Source organism: Hippopotamus amphibius, chromosome 5 (genome assembly GCF_030028045.1).
Source record: "Hippopotamus amphibius kiboko isolate mHipAmp2 chromosome 5, mHipAmp2.hap2, whole genome shotgun sequence".
Taxonomy (NCBI): domain Eukaryota; kingdom Metazoa; phylum Chordata; class Mammalia; order Artiodactyla; family Hippopotamidae; genus Hippopotamus; species Hippopotamus amphibius.
In genome coordinates this window covers 131,871,994-131,894,008 of record NC_080190.1, presented here as the reverse complement: position 1 = coordinate 131,894,008, position 22,015 = coordinate 131,871,994, and the positions used below count along the sequence as shown (strand labels likewise).

Here is a 22,015-nt window from a genome sequence, read left to right as displayed (position 1 = left end):
GTATAAAATAGGAATGATAATAATATCTAACTTCATAGAACCATTGTGAAGACTAAATGAACTATAAATGTAATGCTTAAAAAGTGCCTGGCACACAGTAAATTTTCAAAAAATGACAGATACAAAGAAAAAAAAAGAAAAAATATTAAATGAGAAGTGAAACTATAAAGTTAATAGAATAAAATATGGGAGAATACCTTTTTGATCTTGAGATAGGGGAGGCTTTCCTAAACAAGATCCTAAAAGCACATGTCATGATATGAAAACCTATTCAGATGTGACAATATTACAATCAAGAGTTTCTATTAAACAAAGTAACACATAGATAAAATAACAGACGGATCACTCTTGGAGAAGAAATTGCAAATCAAAAACCAAAAGTGGATTCACATTTAAAAAATACAAAAAACTCTAAATAAATAAAATATAAAAAACATGCTTAAATAAACAAGAAAAAGTGAAAACAGAGAAGGGATATAAACAGGAAGTTCACAGAAGGGGAAACACACATGATTAAGAAAGCATATGAAGAGTAATCAGAGAAATAAAAATTAAATTAAGAATGACATACTACTTATCCCACCAAACTGGCAAAAAATGAAGGACTGGAAAAACCAGCAAGCATTGGTAAGCATGTGAGGAAACAAGAACAGCACTGCTGTTGGGTGTAGACTGGCCTACAGCAACGTGGGAGAGAACTGAGCACACACCTCACCTAGTCATATACCCCAGAGAAATTCAAGGCAACTTTCTACTCATTCTCTAGCAGTGTCCTTCTAGAAAAATATAAAATAGCCAAAAGATAAAAATATACTTAAAAAATTCCTGTGATCATACCTGTAAATCAATCATGGGACTCCCAATGCGTCTCTTCCAACCTGCTGTCTTCAGAAGAGACAATAAAACAGCTAGTCCACCCAACACACCCAAAGCAATCTAAAGGAAAAAAAATTTTTGAAATTTATGTAATTTCATAATGTAATTTCATCAATGTTCAAAGATACTGTAAATAGAAAGTAAGGAAGTACTCAAAAAATAGTGATGGAAGGTACGCTAAAAGGACATAGGAGCCAAATTGAAGGAACTCCCAATGGCCAAATCTGGGACAATTTCAGCAAGAAAATAGATAGTAATGAATTATAATTGCTAGAATAAATAAATATCCATGAGTCCATACTGATTTAAATAAATAATTGAATAAATAAATCAATGTGGACAAAGGGACAGTTCCTCCTCATAGTGGAACTCAAATTAACAAACATAGAAGAAATGATGGAAATACACAATCACCATCAGACAAATATCACTGTAACACTTTTTACTGGCAAGAATTATCAACGGATGCTAAAATTAGAGGGCAAAAGAATAATGAGGAGCAGGATATTTGTATAATCTCAAGTATCTCCCCGCAAGACACTTATTAATTATAAGTGGAAAAACACAGTGGAGAACTCTGCAGACACCACCTTAGCAATACGATCAAAGTTGACATCACTTGTTAATAAGATACACTGACATTGAGTATCTTCCGAGATGATTTACTGATAAAGGTACAACATCATTTCTGTGGCATTTGTACTAAAACATGGGAAAATATCAGACAAACCCAACTGAGGGTCAGAATACCAGTGTTAGGGTCAGTCATGAAAGATAAAGAATGACTGAGGACCTGTCACAGATCTAAGGAGACACACAATGGCTAGAAGTAATTAGTGACCCTGGAGTGGGTCCTAAAACAGAAAAATGATAGTGAAAAAAAACCTATACATTCCAAAGAGTATTCAGATTAGTTAATAGGATTACATCAATATTAATTTTCTGATTATGATCACCGTACTACGGTTATGTAAGATGTTAACGTCACGGGAGGCTGGATGAGGGATATACGGCAAATCTCTTTTTTTTGACAACTTTCTTATACATGTAAAAACTTTTTTTTTAATTAAAAAATATACTGTAAGTATTTTAACAGGTTAAAATAAACTCACATCAGTCTGGACATGTGCTTCTTTTTGATCCATTTCATATGTGACTGAGAAAGAAAACTGATATTTAAAAGAAAGTAAATTAGCCATACTGAAGTTATATAACACAAACCTACTTTTACTACAAAAATACATTTGTAGCTGAATTTTACCACAAATGCCATACTTTTAAACTATCAACTTTACTAGAGTTGACCCTTACTTATATCAATACATAAATGAATATGCTTTAGGGAATTACTCATGCTACTTTAAATTTCCCGTTTGAACATGTTAAAGAAAGAGGGCTTCATTAGGAGCTAGGTTAGGTTCATTAACAGCAGTCAAGCCAAATGAACCATATTTCATTTTCTGATAGGTTTCTGTAACTGAGGAGTGTGACTGATCTTGTGTATCAAGAATTATCCATCTTTCAATGCAGGGTACGCAGGTTTGATTCCTGGCCAGGGAACTAAGATCTCACATGCCAAGGGGCAACTAAGCCCGCATGCTCAGGAGCCCGCCCACCACAAGAAAGATCCGAAGATCCCACATGCCTCAACTAAGACCCAATGCAGCCGAATAAATAAATAAATAAACATTTTTAGAAAATGTATTAGATACTTAAAAAGAATTCAGCAATTGGCTAAACAATCACACCCTAAGAAGGCAGATTAACCAAAGGGCTGAACAAGAATCTTAGGGACAGCACTATATTGAAATAGGAGAAAGATGAACCAGTAAAAGGTTAAGAGAAACAGGAGTGTGAGAAGTAGGAGAGAGAAGATACCTAAGTCTTCCTAGGTCTTAGAACAGGGAGTTTCAAGGAGTAGGTCACCAGTAGGGTCAAATGTTGTACAACTGACCCTTTAACAATGCAGGCATTAGGGATGCCAACTCCTGTGCAGTCAAAAATCCAGACAGAACTTTAGAGTTGGCCCTCCGCATCCATGGATTCAACCAACTCCGTGTAGTGCTGTGGTACGTATTTAGTGAAAAAAAGAAAAAAAAATCCATGTATCAGTAGACCCATGCAGTTCAAACCCATGTTGTTCAAGGGTCAACTGTGTAAGTGTCAAGTTAAAGAAATAAAGCCAGTGTATGTGGAGTTCTTTGCTGACTTCACGGAAGAGGTTTTCAAAGAAGCAAAAGGCAAGAGCAAAACTGCAAAAGATGAAAGAGTAAATGGCTGGGAAATCAAGGAAAGACACACGATGGCAAGCTCAACAGTTGGCAGAGTTGACGGAATATTTTATTGTTTGGTTGTATTGGTTTGTTTTTAAGATGGGGCAACCTGAAGGGTGTTATAAGCAAAGGAAAGCAGAGAATCTAACTGAATAAAGGGTTGGGGGTGAAACAGGATATTAAAGAAAGTACCCTAAACAAGTACAGGTTGAAAATTCTCTTAGGAAAGGGGGAAGGGTCCTTTTTTCTTACAAATAGGAACAGGAGTCGGGAAAGATAATGAAACAGAGATACTTAAGTATTAAAGAGGAAATCTGCGGGAATTCATACTGGATGGTTTTGATCTGCCCAGTAAAATAGGAAGATAGGTTATTTGTGATTGGTAAGAGAGCAGAGTCGTAGCTGGATGCTTAAAACGAATGTAGAACTTTTGCTGTCATGAGAAATTAAGAAATGATGAAAGCACTAATCATTAGAGAAATGCAAGTCAAAGCCACAATGAGGTATCACCTCACACCAGTCAGAATGGCCATCATCAAAATATCTAGAAACAACAAATGCTGGAGAGGGTGTGGAAAAAAGGGAACGCTCCTGCATTGTTGGCGGGAATGTAAATTGGTACAGCCACTATGAAAAACAGTATGGAGGTTCCTTAAAAACCTAAAAATAGAACTACCATATGACCCAGCAGTCCCACTACTGGGCATATACCCAGAGAAAGCCATAATCCAAAAAGAAACATGTACCACAATGTTCATTGCAGCACTATTTACAATAGCCAGGATGTGGAAGCAACCTAAATGCCCATCAACAGATGAATGGATAAAGAAGATGTGGCTCATATATACAACAGAATATTACTCAGCCATAAAAAGGAATTAAGTTATTTGTAGTGAGGTGGATGGACCTAGAGTCTGTCATAGAGAGTGAAGTAAGCTAGGAAGAGACAAATACTGTATGATAATGCATATATATGGAATCTAAAAAAATGGTACCAATGAACCCAATGGCAGGGTAAGAATAAAGGTGCAGATGTAGAGAACAGACTTGAGAACACTTCGGGCAGGGGGGATGTGGAGCGAAGGGGAAGCTGGGACGAAGTGAGAGAGTAGCACTGACATATATACACTACCAAATGTAAAATAGATAGCTAGTGGGAGGCTGCTGCATAACACAGGGAGATCAACTCGATGATGGGTGATGATTTAGAGGGGTGGGATAGGGAGAGTGGGAGGGAGGCTCGGGAGGGAGGGGATATTGGGATATATGTATAATACAGCTGATGTACTTTGTTGTACAGCAGAAACTGGTACAACCATGTAAAGCAATTACACTCCAACAGAGAGCTTAAAAAAAGAAAGAAATTATGAAAGAATTATACATTCTACAATTAGAATGAATCTGAGGTGGACTTCCTCAGTATAGTTTTATGATTCTCTCAACTTTTTTCTCTTACTTTCCAATTTGTCAAGACTCAGTTTAGAATATTTTGGACAAGAAAAATATTTAAAGAAAACATCCAGAAGTGTTGTTTTTTTTTTTTTTAAGCTCTTTATTGGAATAAAATTGCTTTACACTGTTGTGCCATTTTTTGCTGCACAACAAAGTGAACCAGCTGTATTTATACATATAGCCCCATATCCCCTTCCTCCCAGAAGTGTTTTATATTAAGATAAATATATTCTTGACTACCCAAGAATGACTATTCCAGGAAGATGTAAACCAGGCAGTCTTTTGTTGTTACCAAGCGTATTTCTGGATTTTCTTCTCCTTTCATTACAGTGTATACAAATTCAGGGAATATAAACTAATTTTAACATCAAATTGGGTAATACAAATGAGGATGTGAAATCTTTCAGAGAAAAGTTATGTTATGTACCTACTTTTTGCTTAACGAAAGCCTAAATCCAACAGTAGCTGAGCACAAGTACAAGCACAACAGAGAGGCCAAAAAAGCACTGGCTAAGGAACTAGAACACTAAAATTCAGAGAAGTAAAATAGAAATTAAAAGTTATTAGTGAGTCTTGGAGGTAAGGAATGCTCACCTTCCAATTCTCATGTTTCTAGAGAGGACAGGGAATGAGGAAGAAGTATAGAAGGGTTAGCTGTGGTTTTGATCTGTATCCTCTCTCATTTACCTGTCCTCATAGCAGGGATGCTTCGTATGCCTGGTGAGGTAGAGAGGAGGAACTGCGTTGTGCGGCTTAGTTGTTCCCAGGCTCACTCTCTTTGGTGTAGCTTGTTTTCAGTGTGTACATGGTCTCACTTCCATATACAGGCGCTTCCAGGCAGGGGAGGATTTTAGTTCTGTGGTAAAGTTTAACTGAGTTGGGAAATAGTGGAGGACTAACTGGCTGCAGGTCCAAACTGCATTCTCTAGTTCACTTTAGTGCTATTAGTAATAAGGCTGATAATGTGCTTCTCTTTCTGCCTGCTGAAGTGTGTCTCTATCGAGTGGGCAAGACTGGTGAGAAGAGGAACACACCCTCCCACTTAAGGTTTGAGTTCCTGGTTTAGTTAGGCAAGGAAACAAAATCTTAACAGCAGAAAGGTGGCCAAAGAGGATGGGAGCAGATGCTGCACGGCTCAGCATACCCCAGGATCCAGACAGAGTGGCCCAGCTGCTTGTGACGCTGTCTACTGACAAACGTAATTCTTGCTTTTTTATACCCAGGATCCACAAGAATTCACTATTACCACCATTAGTAAAAAATAATTAAGTTTTGAGTATATAAAGTGCTGTGTTTATTTAAAACTTTAAAAAGGACTATCTTTTGACCATAATGCAAACTCTATCAGCATTACACTAACACACAGATAGGCAATGATTAGGAAGGAACTCACCTTCACAGACTGGCTGTTGGGATCTTTGATATCAATGTCACTATAGGAAATGGTAATTAAGGGAGGGTAGATATTTCCATTTTTTGTGTTGGGTACAAGGCGGATACTGTTTAAAAGAAAATTCATTTTTAGTTATAAATACATCTAGGCCCTTAAGCATACATTTAACTTACTGTTTCTTCTGAATTCTGATATGGATAGTCTTAGTGATCTCAGAACCACCACTTACTAAAAACTAGGGAAGGTCAAACATTAACGGTAACAACATAGGCTATTTTAAGTGGTCAAAACTTTATATTAAAATATATCCTCTGAGACAAATTAGGAACTCTTCTTGATTTAGGTCCTATGAAGTCTGCAAATGAAATCAATGATGTACTATGCACCACTTTTGAGAACTACTTAGAGAAGTGCTACATGAAGCCTAGAGAAGGGCAGACAATATCCTAATTTTCCAAAAAGATAAATTCTTAACAAAATAATGTATCATATACAATACTGTTCAGGGCACATAATGGGGTACATTTTGCTGAATTCAATGTAGAGTTTACAGTAATGTACAGTTTGTAAATTCAGAAGGGAAAATGCCAAGCACCAGTGGCCAGCATGGTTTCACTAAGATCAAGTCAGGCCTCACTAGTTTCAATTTCATCTTCACTAGGGATACTCATTAGCAGACTGAGGGAATGCTAAAAACAACAGCACCGCTGGATTTCAGCAAGGTATATGACAAAGCTTCTGCACTGCCTATTTCTTAAGATTGTCATGAAAATCAAAATGAAAAAACAGTGAAAAAAATAATGTATGCTGAAGTGCCACAAAGATGATCCTGTTGATTTTCATCAGTGTATTCAAGGAGCACATCATAAAATACTGGAGTGGGAAGGCTAGTTAAGGTCTTAGTGATAGGAATCTCACACTGGAGGAGAGACACGAGGGCTGCAAGGCACTACCCAAAGGCAGGGTCATCATTAAAGTATCCTAGGAAGAGGGAGGTGTTGATAATTAATGAGGGCCAACCTAGAACAGTAGCTGTTAAAGGAGATGGAGCCAGAGAAGGCCTGCCTATGGCAATCACCTGGCAGGCTCTAACATACCCGCTTTGGCCCACTGATCTTCACTTTCCCCCTACCTCACAACCCATTCTAATCTAGCAGGTCTAGAATGGGGCCTAGAATATGAATTTTGGCAAAAGTCCTTAATCTCTTCTGATGTAATTCTCCCCCCCATTAGTGTATCCCAATCTACACAGACATCTAAAAGCACATTATGTATTGTTCCAGTTCAGGTGTTCTTATTGTTTTCATCTGGTAATTACAGGTCAACACTTTCACTACAACATTTTCCCATATACTCCAAGCCTCATTAGTGCATTAGAAGTTTGTTTACCTCAGTGATATTTGGGTAGCAACTCGAATCAATCTTGGCTGACTTCCTAAGTCATTTTCTCGTCCACTTAGTGCATCCACTAAGAAAATGCGCCGAGTCAGAAGCCACTTGCTAGAGCTACTGTCTTTCATCATAAAAAAAAAAAAAAAAAGATGGCATTTAAAAACTACCTTCAATTGTTCAAGATGGCTCTTAAGGAGAAGTTTACTGAACAAATTTAAAACATAAAATTATACACTTTGTTTTAGATAAGTAGGTTGCAAAAACAACTCCTGCTATAAGAAATTCCTGGTAATAGCCTTCCTCACCTGCACTTGAATGTCTTTTGACTGTCTGCAATTTACGTCAATTTGAAAGGATTTTCTCTACAAATTATCTGAATAAACAGGATTTTATGAGAAACAACAAAAGAAACTAATTTGTCCAAAAAGCAGCTCAAGGACAGCCTGAAGAAGCTCTGATTTTACAGTTCTACTAATTTTTCTCAGGATACCCTTAGCAATAATTTCCTAATAATAAGCCTGATATATTTAGTAAAAATTTCTAAATTTTTATCAGCAACGTTACTGTTTTACTTTGGGCATGCTATAATCAGAGAGAATCTATGACCTTTCTTATAATCTATGATTTATTAAATTATCATGTTGGTTGACTTGTTCATTGATTTCAGCTCAGAGAAAGAGTGGTACATTATGGATGCCTTACCTTGGTTCACAAATATGTTATTGTGCTGAAGATTTAAGTTTAACACAGGCACAGCCCAAATATATTGGTGTTGATTTTCATCAGTATGTTCAAGGTACACATCATAAAATGTAGGAGTGGGAAAGTCAGTTAAGATCTTAGAGATAGGAATCTCACACTGGAAAATAAAATTTAAAATAAAAGTATCCAAATTGAAAATTAGAAAGCATTTTTTTTAAATTGTAAAATGAAATATCTTTCAGCTATCTTGTTTATACACATTTCCATGTGTCTTTCAAAACATGAATACTGGGACTTCCCTGGTGGTGCGGTGGTTAGCAGTCCACCTGTCAATGCAGGGAACACGGGTTAGATCCCTGGTCTGGGAAGATCCCACGTGCTGTGTAGCAACAAAGCACTTTTGCCACAACTACTGAAGCCCGTGTGTCTATAGCCCATGCTCTGCAACAAGAGAAGCCACTGCAATGAGAAGTCCATGCACCACAATGAAGAGTAGCCCCTACTCACCGCAACTAGAGAAAGCCCACACACAGCAACAAAGACACAACACAGCCAAAAAAACCCAAAAACAAAACCATGAATACTATATATGATTCTTTTATAAAAGCCAAAATAACTAACAGTAAAGAACCACCTGGATCTCGTCCTACAGCCCATTCATTCTCAACAGTAAGTGTACTGCAGTGAAAAGGTTTAAAAACTCCTGTCCTATAGGATGAGGTCCCAGTTCTTTCTTCTGATGTACACTGTTGTTTATGATTTGGCTCTCCTTAACATAGCCAGGCTTTATCTCCCACTACTCCTTGTCTATAGTCCAGTCACACTAACTCACTTACAGTCTCTAAATATGTTATGCTATTCTACATCTCTCTGACACTGCAAATGGTGTTTCTGCTAGACATTCCCTCCTCCCTTGTGCTCTCCTGGCAAACTCACATTCATTCTACAAGCTCAAGTATCACTCACTCTGTAAAGCCTTTCTATATTTCCCTAGGAACTGCTAATGACCCCTTCTTTGGACCAACATGGTACCTTGTTCATATCTATGGAACAACACATCACATTCTTTGCAATTCTTTATCTATATAGCAGTTTTCTCTACTAGGCTGTGAACTCCTTGAGAGGCAATCAGGTTCAATGGAAAAACTATGGTTTTCAAGACTAACAGAACATTTACTTGATCTTACTGAGTACCATTTCCTCATTCATAAAACACAAATAATATGTATTTCACATAGTTATTTCATGAATCAAATGAGATAAAAATGATAAAATGCTGAGCACACAGCAGCAGGCATTTAACGAGTGTTGATTCTCCTGGCCCAAGGTGTTCATTCTTCTGGCCCAACATAGAAGCACAATAACATTTTTAAAAAATAACACAGAAGTCAGTTTTACTGTAGAGTATATTTAAAATCTGTGCTATTACATAAATAACAACAACAACAATAAAATGAAGGCAGGAGGAAACTTTTAGAGGGGGTGAATCTGATTTTTTGGCATAGATTATGGTGATGGTTTCATGACTATATATTTATATCCAAACTCATTAAGTTGGATACATTAAATATGTACAGTTCATTGTATGTGAATCAAACCTCAATAAAACAGTTTAAAAAATAATATTAGCTTCATCTCTAATAATAAAAGAAACCACAGAAGTCATTTCTGATAATAAAAGTAAATTCACATTCATGATAGAAAATTTGGAAAATATAAAAAAGAAAGAAAATCACCTGTAATCCTACTATTCAGAGATAACCACTGTTATAAATGTTTATCTTCTTCTAATCTGTTTTCCCTGATGATTTTTCATTGTGGTTTTAACAAAATTGGAATCACAATTTTGTTCTATGGTATATGTATATGCATTTTATCAAGAAGTATTTTTGTAAACTAGTGAATTTCTTTCAAATGTTTAATGGCTCATAATATTCCTTTGTACCATACTGTAGTTTTAAAATGCATGACCAAAGGAAGGAAAGAAGGGCAGGGAGGAAGGGAGGAAAGTATGGAGGGAAAGAAAAAGAAGCATTTTTATTTGTTTCTGGAGGAGAGAGGGAGGAGGGAGTGATAACACTTTATTGTTCCTTAAAAATGAAGTAATACTTTTACTTTATTCTAAAATGCTCAAACGTAGAGATTATTTTTAAGACCTACACGCCTAGAAGCAAATAAACAATTGATTATGATATTTAAGACTCTATGGATGACAAGGTACTGCCATATATACATTACTAATAAGAAAAAAAATACCAAATTGTACACTCTAAATATATGCAGTTTATCGTATGTTAACTGTATCTCAATAAAAGTTCTTTAAAAAAAAAAAGACTATGGATGACAAGGGACAAGGTACTCTTTTCACACTGATTAAATTAATAAAAACTATACCAATCAGTGAAATTATTCATTACTACAAAAGAATTTCCAATTTCAAACATTCAAAGATTATTTCAATTATTGCTGATGTGAAAAATGAAGCTAAAATATAAACTGTCTAAAATAGTTCCAACTTACATTCTGTCGATAGGTTGTTCCAAAGGAATAAGCAGCATTTAGCCTTGTCTCTGTGTCTGGACAAAGCTACAGCAAAAGAACACAACTAATAAATATCTCTCACAAATATTTTTTCGCTTATAGTCAAGGTTTCTCAAGACTCAACATGGACATATATACTTCTTTAATGTATCCAGAGAATGAAAAGTTAGGGGAGCATCTTTGTTACAAGTCATAACTTAAAATAGTTTTAAGAAATTAAATTTAAAACACAAGAAAAAAAATCAGCTCTAGGAAGCAACTGATGCTCTATTTAAGCAATAATCTAGTTTTTCCTCATCTTTCTCCCAGCCAAAATTAAGACATTTTTTGAGCTTCCTAGGTGGCACAGGGGTTAAGAATCCACCTGCCAACACAGGGGACACGGGTTCGATCCCTGCTCCAGGAAGATCACATGCCACAGAGCAACTAAGCCTGTGCGCCACAAGTATTGAGCCTGCGCTTTAGAGCCCGTGAGCCCATGTGCTGCAACTACTGAAGCCTGCGTGCCTAGAGCCCATGCTCCACAACAAGAGAAGCCACGACAATGAGGAGCCTGCGCACCACAACGAAGAGTAGCCCCCACTCACCGCAACTAAAAGAAAGCCCGCCCACAGCAAAAAAAGACTTAACACAGCCAATTAAATAAATTAATTAATTAATTTAAAAAAAAGACATTTTAGGAATTCTCTAGCTAGAATCATACTCACCTGTAAAACACCCCCTTCTAAAGTTTGCCACTTGAGAAAATTTCCTCTCACATCATAGGAAGCAGCAATAAACTTCAGTTTTGTATTCTGATTAAAGAAAAACAAGAATAAAATAATGTCACATACTCTGAAAGTCTATAAACATATATAATATATATAGCAGTCTACAAAAACTTTCAGAGTTTAGACTTTCAGAGTATATATTCAATATAATAGTCTATAAAATATTTTTATGTTGATTGATCTTTTCTTTTTCCAGAGATCAAATACTGAATTGAAGCAAAATTAATCTAAGTGTCTCTATGATTAAACACACCTAAAATAAATGGACTGGGTTTTTGCACAAAAACAATTATTTCAGAATTGAGAGACAGTGCTGGTGACAGATAACTTCTTTTCAAACCTGTTATGTGTGTGTGTGTGTGTGTGTGTGTGTGCACGCGCGTGTGTGCGTGTGTGTGTGTGGATGGGGGGTTTGGAGGGAAGAGAATAATGTATTCTTTTGCCCTAGAAGGTCAAAAAGTTGAAGGGAAGAATTTGGACCTGTGAAGTGCTAAGGAAAGGCATTGGTTCCCAATCGACTTTTGAAAGCTCTTTTTAAAAATGTGGAGATACAGGACAGAGATGGCTTTGCATTTGGTGATGAAAACTATCCTTCCCAGCCCCACAAGTACTGCTGCTGCCACAACCACATAATCCAGAGGTATCCATATATTAAAACGAGATGGTTAAACTCCATACTGCTTAGTTCCTCAGCAGCTAATACTTAGATTTAGTTTAGTAATTAAATTTTTAAAAACCTATCAAGAATTATGACTAGTAATATTCTTGCTACCTTTCAAAACTGTAAATCAAAATGTAGTTATCCTTCAATAATATAGTGACTTGTACCTGGTTTTCCCCTTTAAAACTGAAATTTGTAGGAAGAGGTGTAGTACTGAGTACTTGAGGTGCTAATCCTAGCTGGTCTCCATAGAACAGCCATGGAAGATTCTGTCTCCTATAAATAATCATAATTGTTTTAATAATGGGGAACAGTTCTTACTACATATTTGTGAAAGTAATTGCACAGAATTTGGTCAAAATGATGGTTCATCAATTAGAATAGCCTTACCAAAATGAAACAGAATGGACAGTGCCCAGTCCAGCAGTATTTTCAAAGATAAACTGAAATAGTCGACATGCATCAAAAGTGGTAGAGTCATAAGAATTCATGTTCATCACACACATATTTCCGAGAGCTTGGCAAGATGTTAGATTGGCATACACCTACAAGAAAACAATGATAAAGAAATATATGGACTTTAATATCCTAAGCAAAAGTTGAGATAAAAATAATGCTCGGTTTTAACTTTACCTATTCTGAAAATTCTTTTTTTGGGTATTCTTTTGCTTTTAATACCTTTCCTCTAATTTAAGTAGAAAAGAACTTTCCATATGGCAGATAAATAATTTGTACATTTTAACTGTACATTTTAGGTGGAAATAGAAAGACAAGCAATTGAAAGAACTAACTAAAAACTTTCAGCATGACATTTAAAAAAACTATTATGTAGAATGATTATATTTGAAAGAATAATTTGTTCCTATATTATAGAGCTTATGCATATAAATCTAATTTGTTGTGGTTATGAACAACAAAATAAGACCATTTGTTGAGTTTGGCCCTCAAACTTCTTTTTCAGTCTTCCCTTTCAGGAAACGACCACTCCATTTTTACAGTTATTCAAATAAAAACCAATGCAGTAATCTTTTTTCTCTCCCTTCTCATATCCAACTTATTATTAAATCCTGTTGGCTCAATCTGCAAAGTATATCCAGAAGCTAAATGCTTCTCGCATTCCCATGGCACTGCCCTTGCCCACGGGTCCACTTTGTCTCACGTGCTTTACTCTAATACTCTCCTAAATGGTCCCCCTGCTTCTGTCTTTGCCCCAACAAAATCTATTCTCCATGTTAAAGTGATTGTTTCAAAACCTGAGGTTGACAATTGTCTTCCTTTGCACAAAATCCTCTATATCCCTTCCATTAAACTGCAGGTCCTCACCACAGTCACTCTCTTCATCCCTGAACGCATCTCTCCACTTTGCCTGCTCACTCTGCTCTAGCCACTCAGGCCTCCTTCCTGTTTCTTTAGCATGAACATGCCAGAGAACTCCCACTTTGGGACCTCTGTACCTGCTGTGGTCTCTGTTTAGAATACTCTTCCCCTAGATATTTACAAGGCTCACTTCCACTTCCTTCAGATCTTTGTTCAAATATCACGCTCTCTGAGATGCCTGTCCTGACTACCCTCCATAAAATAGCACCACCTTCCTTTCTCTGTGCTCTCTACCCTGATTTATTTCTCTTCATACCACTTAGTACCACCTCATATTTATTTACAATATAATTCCACGAGGGATTTTTCTCTGCCTTTTCCTGAAATAGATAACTTAAAAATTTGAGAACAGGGCATGGCAGGGTCATCAATAAACATTTACTAAATGATAGTATGAATCATTTTCCCCTAACATTCAATTTCAGCTGAATATGTTTGGACACATTCAATTTATGCATAATGAAATGTGAAATGAATAACATTTTCTTTAGTATTCTCTTTTAGTCTACTTAAAAAGGTTGTATTTTTCTTACAGAATATCACCAAGGAGATATATCTACTTAGAGAGAAATGTTTTATTAATTGGGGAGAAAATAGTACCATAATTCCTTGAAATGAAATAAAATCATTTTCTAGAAGTTCAAACATACCCAACAAGCCGCTGCTGATGACTGCAAATACTTTGCAAACCATTCTGAAGTGAAAGATATGCCCTGTAAACAAAAAGATGAATTTTAGTTTTAAGTTCAAATAGAAATGCCTTAACGCTGTTAGGAAGACATTAATATGCATATTGCTGAGTGGGAAATAACTAACATTACTTTCTCAATGTTATCAGAAAAATAGATTCTAATGGGAATATAAAAATTAATTCTAACCAATGTCAGTAATTACAAGTAGGACTGAATTACAAAATCACATCACTTAGGCAAAAGATATAAGGAAATAAAGTATGTCTACAATAAAAAAAACTATTCTGCACATTTCACTAAAACAAAAAATAAAAATCAAAGCAAAAAAATAAAAGAAAAACTAGATTCTGACAGTATTGGTTAACATTTGTTGATTTAGAATTATTAGACTATATTAAATTGGCAAGTGATAAAAAAGAAATATTTACGGATGATTTCTAAGCAACTGGAGATTGGGGATATACAGAGTAACTAACATTTAAAATCTCCAAAGTGGTGATTCTCAAAAAATGATGGGTATCAGAATCAACTGTGGAATTTCCTAAAAACAGAAAATGCCTGGCCTCATTCTAAACCAAATGAATCAGAATGTCTAGAATGAGATCAAGGTACACATGTGCTCTGAAAAGCTGCAGATACAAGCCTCTAGTTAAGAATCACTGCTGTAAAGCTCATCTGCATATCTTGCTAAAAAATGTGACACTGAGAAGAACCATTCAGAGTAAATTCTCTGAACATGGACAAAGGAGATAAAACCAAATTATATAAAATGTGACACCACAACTGTCAAAGCAATCTAAAAGTTATGAATCACTACTCTTGTCTCTTCAATAAGCAAAAACTCATTTTGTAAGAGAAAAACATACGCGTAGAAGGTTGACTAACACACAAAAAAACCCTAGTAAAAATGGAAAGCAATGACAACGGTACTGGCAAATGCATGTAAAATGAAGCCACAGACAATGCCAGTGATAAAGTTGCATGATTCTTTATGAAACAATATCCACACACTTTAACCCAGGAATTTAGAAACACTTAGGAAATCTGTCTTAAGGCAATAATCTCTCCAAAAGGAAAAACACATCTATGTGCATAAAATGATTGACAGCAATACTATTAATAAGAGAAAACCTAAATAGTCAATAGACTTACAATTATATGAATTTCAATGCATAAACTAGACTATTATGTGACTATTTAAAAATATCATTACATTGGTTGAGGCTGGAACACAGTATAGAGAAACCAAGGTAGTGCCTAAAGACACAGGAGCTATACCAAAATTGGGACAATTTGAGCTTTGAAAAGAATAACAGTGACAGATTATAACACACTCATGATACCATGACTTTGCAGTAAAGTTAAAAAAAAAAAGCATGAGAGAAAAGAAAGCGGTCTTTATGGAAGAGTGCTAACTAAAAATATAAAGGGAACAATAGAATTGTGAAATCATTTTGAAATAACCAGTTTAATAATGGATTCAGGTAAAGTTCATCAATGGCTCCTAAAAATGAATATGTACATAGTCTCAAAGTAAATCTCAAGACTAACTTATTAGTCACAGCACCTTTACAATGTAAGGAAGTGGCAGACAGCACCATGACCAGGTAGTCAATTTAGCCTCACCAATAACTGGACATCCTGACATTATGTCCTCCTTGTTATGATGCAATGGGTTGTACACAACTACTATATCGTGGTTTTGCAAAAAGATGTTTCACTGAGTCTAATCATGAGAAAAATCCAGAGTGTGGGATGCTCTACAAGAAAGCTGGACTTGACTCTGCAAGAGTCAATGCCATAAAAGCGAAACAAAAACAAAAACAAAAAAACTGAAAAGCAAAACAGAACAAGGGTCTCTGTTCTAAATTAAAGGAGACTAAAAAGAGTAATTCAATGTGGGATCTTGCACTGATCCTGAGTTCCCCTTGCCAAAAAAAGTGGAATGGGAGAGATAAAAGACTTTATTGAAACAAGTGGAGAAATCTGGTATGATAAATAAATCAGGTAATTCTATTATATTAATTTTAATCTTCTTAGGTGTGATACCAGAAAAATGCCCTTGTTCTTATAAGCTACATAATAAAGTATTTAGCTACAACATATTTTCAGGTGGCTCAGAAAAAGATATGTATGTGTATATACATTATGTTTACAAATACAGAGAGAGATAAAACAAATGTGGCAAAACATTAACAATTGGTTAAACTAGTAAAAGATATATGCACAGTCACTGTCTTATTTTTTTCAACTTTTCTGCAACTTAAAAATTTTTTAAATTAAAGTTGGGAAAACAAACCAAGATGTAAACTCACTGTTCTGGGGGAGAGGGACTGGAAAGACACTCACTCATATATTTGGAAATTCTTTATTGATTGTCTGGTATATTACTAGAGGAGGACTGGATGTCTCTCCTATAAAATTATATAAAACTATAAGATAAATAGAGAAATAGTTATAGATGTGTAGATATATATGTGTATATATTTTCTAACTATGTCTGCTAAAGAGGGCATAGTAATCGTGGTTTCTAAATATTATCCTTAAGAGCTTCTTAGAGAAATAGCTGTCTCTAGGGCTGAAGCAGGAAAAGTACAAGATGAACCCGGAAGTCTTATTGTGCCAGAAAGTAAGGAAATGTGCAAAGAATGATAGAGATATGTCAAAAAGACACAGGAACCAACTCAAAGGGGCTTCTAATGACCAAATCTATGACAATTCGAGCACCAAAACAAATAATACATGTATTGGATTATAAAAATTGAATAAAATAGGAACCCATGAATCCATACTGCCCTTACTGAACAAATAAATATATAAATGAGAAGGGAAAATTCCTTACAGCAGAATGTTAATAATGTGGAAGGAATGATAGAAACATCTGGCAACCATCATAGTAGTGGCTGATAAAGGCAAGTGTCATCAGTGGAGACTAAAGCTAGTTAGTTGAGGTTTAGAGAAGAAGCATAACCTTGGAAATTCTCAAAAACACTAACCAATTAGAAAGGGAAAATGGTAACTTTAGAGCAGACATGGTGACTGTATGGAAGGGGGTGACGGTTAACACCACCAGTGGTGGGACAGATGGTCATCATGGGCCTCCTGATGTGACACAATGAATTGAGAAGAGCACATCTTTTTTGTGGTTTCCTGCCAGGCATGTCCTGTCTATGAAAAGACTGGGTGGACCCAGGTTGAGGGTCATCCTCTGGATTGTAAGGCCTGTAATCTTCAAAACTGTCGAGCTAGGGGACTTCCCTGGTGGCCCAGAGGTTAGGATTCTGGGTTTTCACTAGTGTGGCCCAGGGTTCAATCCCTGGTCAAGGAAAGATCCTGTAAGCCGTGTGGCATGGCCAAAAAAAAAAAAAAAGTAAAATGACAGAACTGTCAAGTTCAAGAAAGGCAGGGAAAGACTGAGAACCTGTTCCAGATTGGAGGAGACTGAAGGGGACATGACCTCTAAATGACTGTTAATCTGAGACCAAATACAAAAAAGAGACATTGTTGGAATTTTTAGCAAAACTGTTTTTATTTATTTTGAAAAGGAAAAAATGAAAATTAAAGGCCTGCAAATTTGATAATGGTATATATCACTATAATCTGAGACTGGAGAAGGATGCCCCAGAAAACATGCATCTTATTACAATTGAGCCAATTTTTGGATGATCTTAAGCTCCCTTGTATACACCTATTTTAGCATTTATTTTGTTGTTCTGCAAATATTTGGTTCTTGCCTGTCATCCCACAAGACTATACTGGAGGAGAGGAAATTTTGCTTTATTCACGAGGATCCCAGATTCCACCCTCATCATGGCTATCCTTACAGCCCTCCTAGTCACTCCCATTTATTCAATGATGACTGTAGCAACCAGATCCTAGTCTGTCCACACAAGCTCTGCTCTTTAACTCCTAGTTAGTCATCTAACTCCTATTCTATCGGATTGATGACATTTTCAATTCCAATTCATCCACTTCCCATTTCACATCCCAAATCTTGTCATCACCAGCTTCTGTTGCAAAAGCTCTAACTCTATGTCATCACACTTTCATCTATAAACAAGGAACTTGGCCAGATAAAAATAATCCTCAAATCTCCAGTGACTACCATGTACAGATTCTGTGAGATAGGTATCATTATTATGCCCAATTTACACACAATAATACTGAAGTTTAGAAGTCCAAAGATATAAAACTAATGACTGGTAGATCCAGGTTCAAATCTAGAGTCTCTGATGCTCTTAACTGTATTATACTGCATTCTTTATAGGACCTATAAAAGACCTTTCCAGCTTCAACATTCTGAGATTCACTGAAAAAGAAATGAGCTAAGGTAGAGAACAGAGTAACTGCATTTATAAATTATAATGCTGAGTTGTTAGTCTGTTTCTCCTTGACTGATAATTCCTGTTTTAAAGTGATTTCACAAATGTTTCTCATTTTAGCCCCAAATTAATTACCAAAGGAAGAAATGTAGAAATTTCCTTAACAACAGAACAAAAAAACCTGAAGCATACTCACAAGCTCTCCAAAACGTGCAGCTGAAATCAAACGTGGAGGCAAATTCCCTGTGCTGCTGAAACATAATCCCCCTGTCTTCATAAATAAATAAGAAAAAAACAAACAAAAAAACAGTTTATGGAAGAGTATAAGCAATTTAATTTAAAAATATATAATTATCAATTTGATTAGCCTTACTAAAATGTTAGGTTCTGAACACACACAGGACTTGCTGGTATTGATGAATGTTGGTTCACATCGAACACACCTGTCAATATAACAAAAATAATTTTTTAAATGTTAATGAATTACACTAGCCCTAAGTTAATTGAGAACTCGTCTTCCTAACTTACTAGATTAGAATAGATTCATTCAACTAAGCAATTATTTGTAATAAAATTAACATATTAAAAGTATTAATACTGACATACTACTCTTTATATTACAAGGCAAGGTATAAATAAATAAAATTAACCAATAATAGGGGAATATTCTTTTGAAACCACAGGTAACGTAAAACAAATGGTATTGAATAACAAAGATGGTTAGTTCACTCAAACAACAAAAGAGCCCAACAAACTCATATAAATGAAACCAAATCCATTTTTATAAGTAGTTATATCAAATATATTTTCTTTATTTTTCTGCCACAAAGCAAAAAGGTAACACACGCTGAAAAGAAATGAGTATTATACCCTCATCAAGCCTACAACAAACACTCTGAAAATCTTTTTTGACTTTATTTATTTTAGGAAAATACTTCATATTTTTCATTAATGAATGATATAGAGGGAGGGAGGGCAGTAGACTAGCGGGGACATGGATGGGTTTCTATGGGTACTCATTACTTACAAGATAGAACAGGTAGGAGCAGGGGCTGGGGCACAGCACAGAATTCAAACTAGGCTTGGGGAGGTATAAGAGGGAAACAATAGGGGATCAACCCAGTAGTCTGTATGAGGATGCTACAACCTAGGTCAGCCTGAGAGAAAAGATGATCCGACGTTAAGTATCCCCAGGAGAAACTGCTCACGTATTTTCTATCTTAAATTGGGAATTGAAGAGAAAACTGTTTAGAGAGAGGTCAGCATGTAGGCATCTAAGAAAATGGAAGAAGTTGGAATAGGGATAATGTATTTAATTTAAAGAAAGGGAGGGGTGTGTGTGTGGTGTGCAGGTATGCATGCATAAATGGAGAACAGGAAGTGCTAGAGAACAGGGCTACAAGTCAGGGTACCTGGGTTATGATAATTATCATCACATTTATTAATATATTTTTATGTAATATAATATATAAAGACAGTACCTAGTACATAATAAGTAGATTGCAAATAAAAGTCACTATTATATACTACATATTATAGGTTATGTACAAATTACATAATAACAAAAATAGCTACCTTTTACAGAGCACTTCCTTAGCTAAGAAATTTAGCTATGTAAAGCATGTTTCTGAGCTGCAGTAACAGCCTATGAAGTGGGTGGTATGTCCCCGTTCTGAAAACAAGGAGACTGACTTATCGACTGAAGGTTAAACAACCAACAAGAGATTGAAACAAGATTTAAACCCTATTCTGTCTTAATCTCTGGGCCTCAGTTTCTTTATCTGTTGATACCGACTTCTATCCTTCCTTGGGTTATTGTGAGCAGCAAGGAATATGATAGGAAAGGCACAGATTCTACATAAATGTAAGATGATATTGATGAAGTCAGCACCCAGCACAATGCTTACCTGTTTCCTAAAGCATTTGCTACCGTAAAAGAGTTTTCACTTTCATCACAGAGCTTACAAGTTGCTTGAGACAACAACGTTCCATTAACATCTCTTTCCACTAAACAATTTAGAAACAGTAAGATGTAACTCATAGTCAGTATATAAGCTTTCTATACACTTAGTAAAACCCACTTGTAATTATTATTCTAATAATTCTCAAAACACCTTGTTTGCATAAAAGACATGTCAAGCACCTTCCATAATGAAGTATCGAAAAGCGAAGCCTGCCCCATTCCCATATAAAAAATACAGAAACTAATTTCCAAATCATCATCACCATCATAAATTAATGTTTTCCTCAAAAAACTTCTTACCTCTTACCTGCGTGTTCCTGTTATACTGGGTTTGGGGAAACTAGTATTTTCATAGACTTCTGATAAGTTTCGTAACTTAGAGGGCTTTTGGTGGTATCTATTGAAATTGTAAATTCACATACCTTATAAAACTACAATTTCATTTTCTGATACCTAACCTACAGAAACACTTGAACATGTGCATAAGAAGTCATCAAAACATAATTTGTTAGAAAACAATTTAAATATTTAAAATAGCAAAATGCTATGAAATACCATGGAGTGGATTAAAAAGAATGAGACAGATCTAACAGATCATACCATTAACTGAAAAAAAAGTATGCTAGAGAACAATATTTTTGGTATGAAATATTTACATAAAAAATACCACTTATATTTCCTATGGTTACAATGTATACAATGTACATAAAAAACAAAGGAAAAAAAGAATTTAGAAGGACACATTCTAGAATCTACTTCTTACCTAAAATATGGCCAGTGGGACAGTGGCATTTTCCTTCTGCAGTTAAACCACCAGGGCAAGAAATACAGTTCCAGCCATCTTCAGTAACACCTTTCTGAATTAAAAAAAAAAATTATTCTCCCTTTCTTAACATCCTCCTTAATTGATCATTGATCACATAAGTTCAAAAAGCCAGAATAGTGTATAATTTGCAGGTGATACACAAATAAATTATACACATGTGAGCCACATAAAAATTTCCTGGATAGACAATCTGTGCTTATATTCAAAAATTAAGCTGTACATTATTACTATGTACTGACTACTATTAACTCCAGGCAGTAGTTCTTTCTTCCTTACGATTTTCAATTCAAATGAGTCCTTACTCTCATAATTAATACTGTCATTCAGTTTTCCCATTTACAAAAATAAAACGCAACAAAATTCAACAGTATTTAATCCACAGATAGCCAATTAATAGTTTAGTCTCACCTGTTCTAAAATAGTTATTCTATTGTAAAAAATTCAAATACATTAGCTTTTAACAATTAAGTCATGATTCAAAATGGATAGATTTTATGGTAAATAAATATACTTTAAGTTGTTTAAATTATGAGATCTTTCCGTTTATCCACTAACAGTTTATACTAGCAAAGGTTTTTGATAAAATACATCATCTAAAATTGGGCTTATAACATTATATGGTTTAGAAAAAAATCTAGGGTAGAAATACAGTAATTTTATTACAAATATGAATGTAACCAAAATTAATAGAAAATAATGGTAATAACAAAACAATGCCACCTAAATTATTTTAAGTTTTGGTTGAAAAGAATGGATAAATCAAGAAATGCTCCTA

The 22,015-nt window shown here is 35.3% G+C and overlaps 1 protein-coding gene across 7 annotated transcripts in view; it reads right to left on the bottom strand.

The window, feature by feature from the left end:
* The window catches only part of TMEM67 (transmembrane protein 67), a 59,194-nt gene that overhangs the window by 20,626 nt on the left and 16,553 nt on the right, over nt 1–22,015 (bottom strand). For all 7 annotated transcript variants that reach the window (XM_057736349.1, XM_057736353.1, XM_057736351.1 and 4 more), the window contains 14 exons: nt 21,178–21,271; nt 20,359–20,458; nt 18,825–18,894; nt 18,648–18,722; nt 14,088–14,150; nt 12,451–12,605; nt 12,228–12,336; nt 11,337–11,423; nt 10,609–10,674; nt 8,089–8,245; nt 7,384–7,507; nt 5,995–6,100; nt 1,989–2,045; nt 838–936 (listed from right to left, as the gene is read on the bottom strand). In XM_057736349.1, the coding sequence (XP_057592332.1) occupies nt 838–936; nt 1,989–2,045; nt 5,995–6,100; nt 7,384–7,507; nt 8,089–8,245; nt 10,609–10,674; nt 11,337–11,423; nt 12,228–12,336; nt 12,451–12,605; nt 14,088–14,150; nt 18,648–18,722; nt 18,825–18,894; nt 20,359–20,458; nt 21,178–21,271 (1,362 nt within the window). The remainder of the gene's footprint in view (nt 1–837; nt 937–1,988; nt 2,046–5,994; nt 6,101–7,383; nt 7,508–8,088; nt 8,246–10,608; nt 10,675–11,336; nt 11,424–12,227; nt 12,337–12,450; nt 12,606–14,087; nt 14,151–18,647; nt 18,723–18,824; nt 18,895–20,358; nt 20,459–21,177; nt 21,272–22,015) is intronic.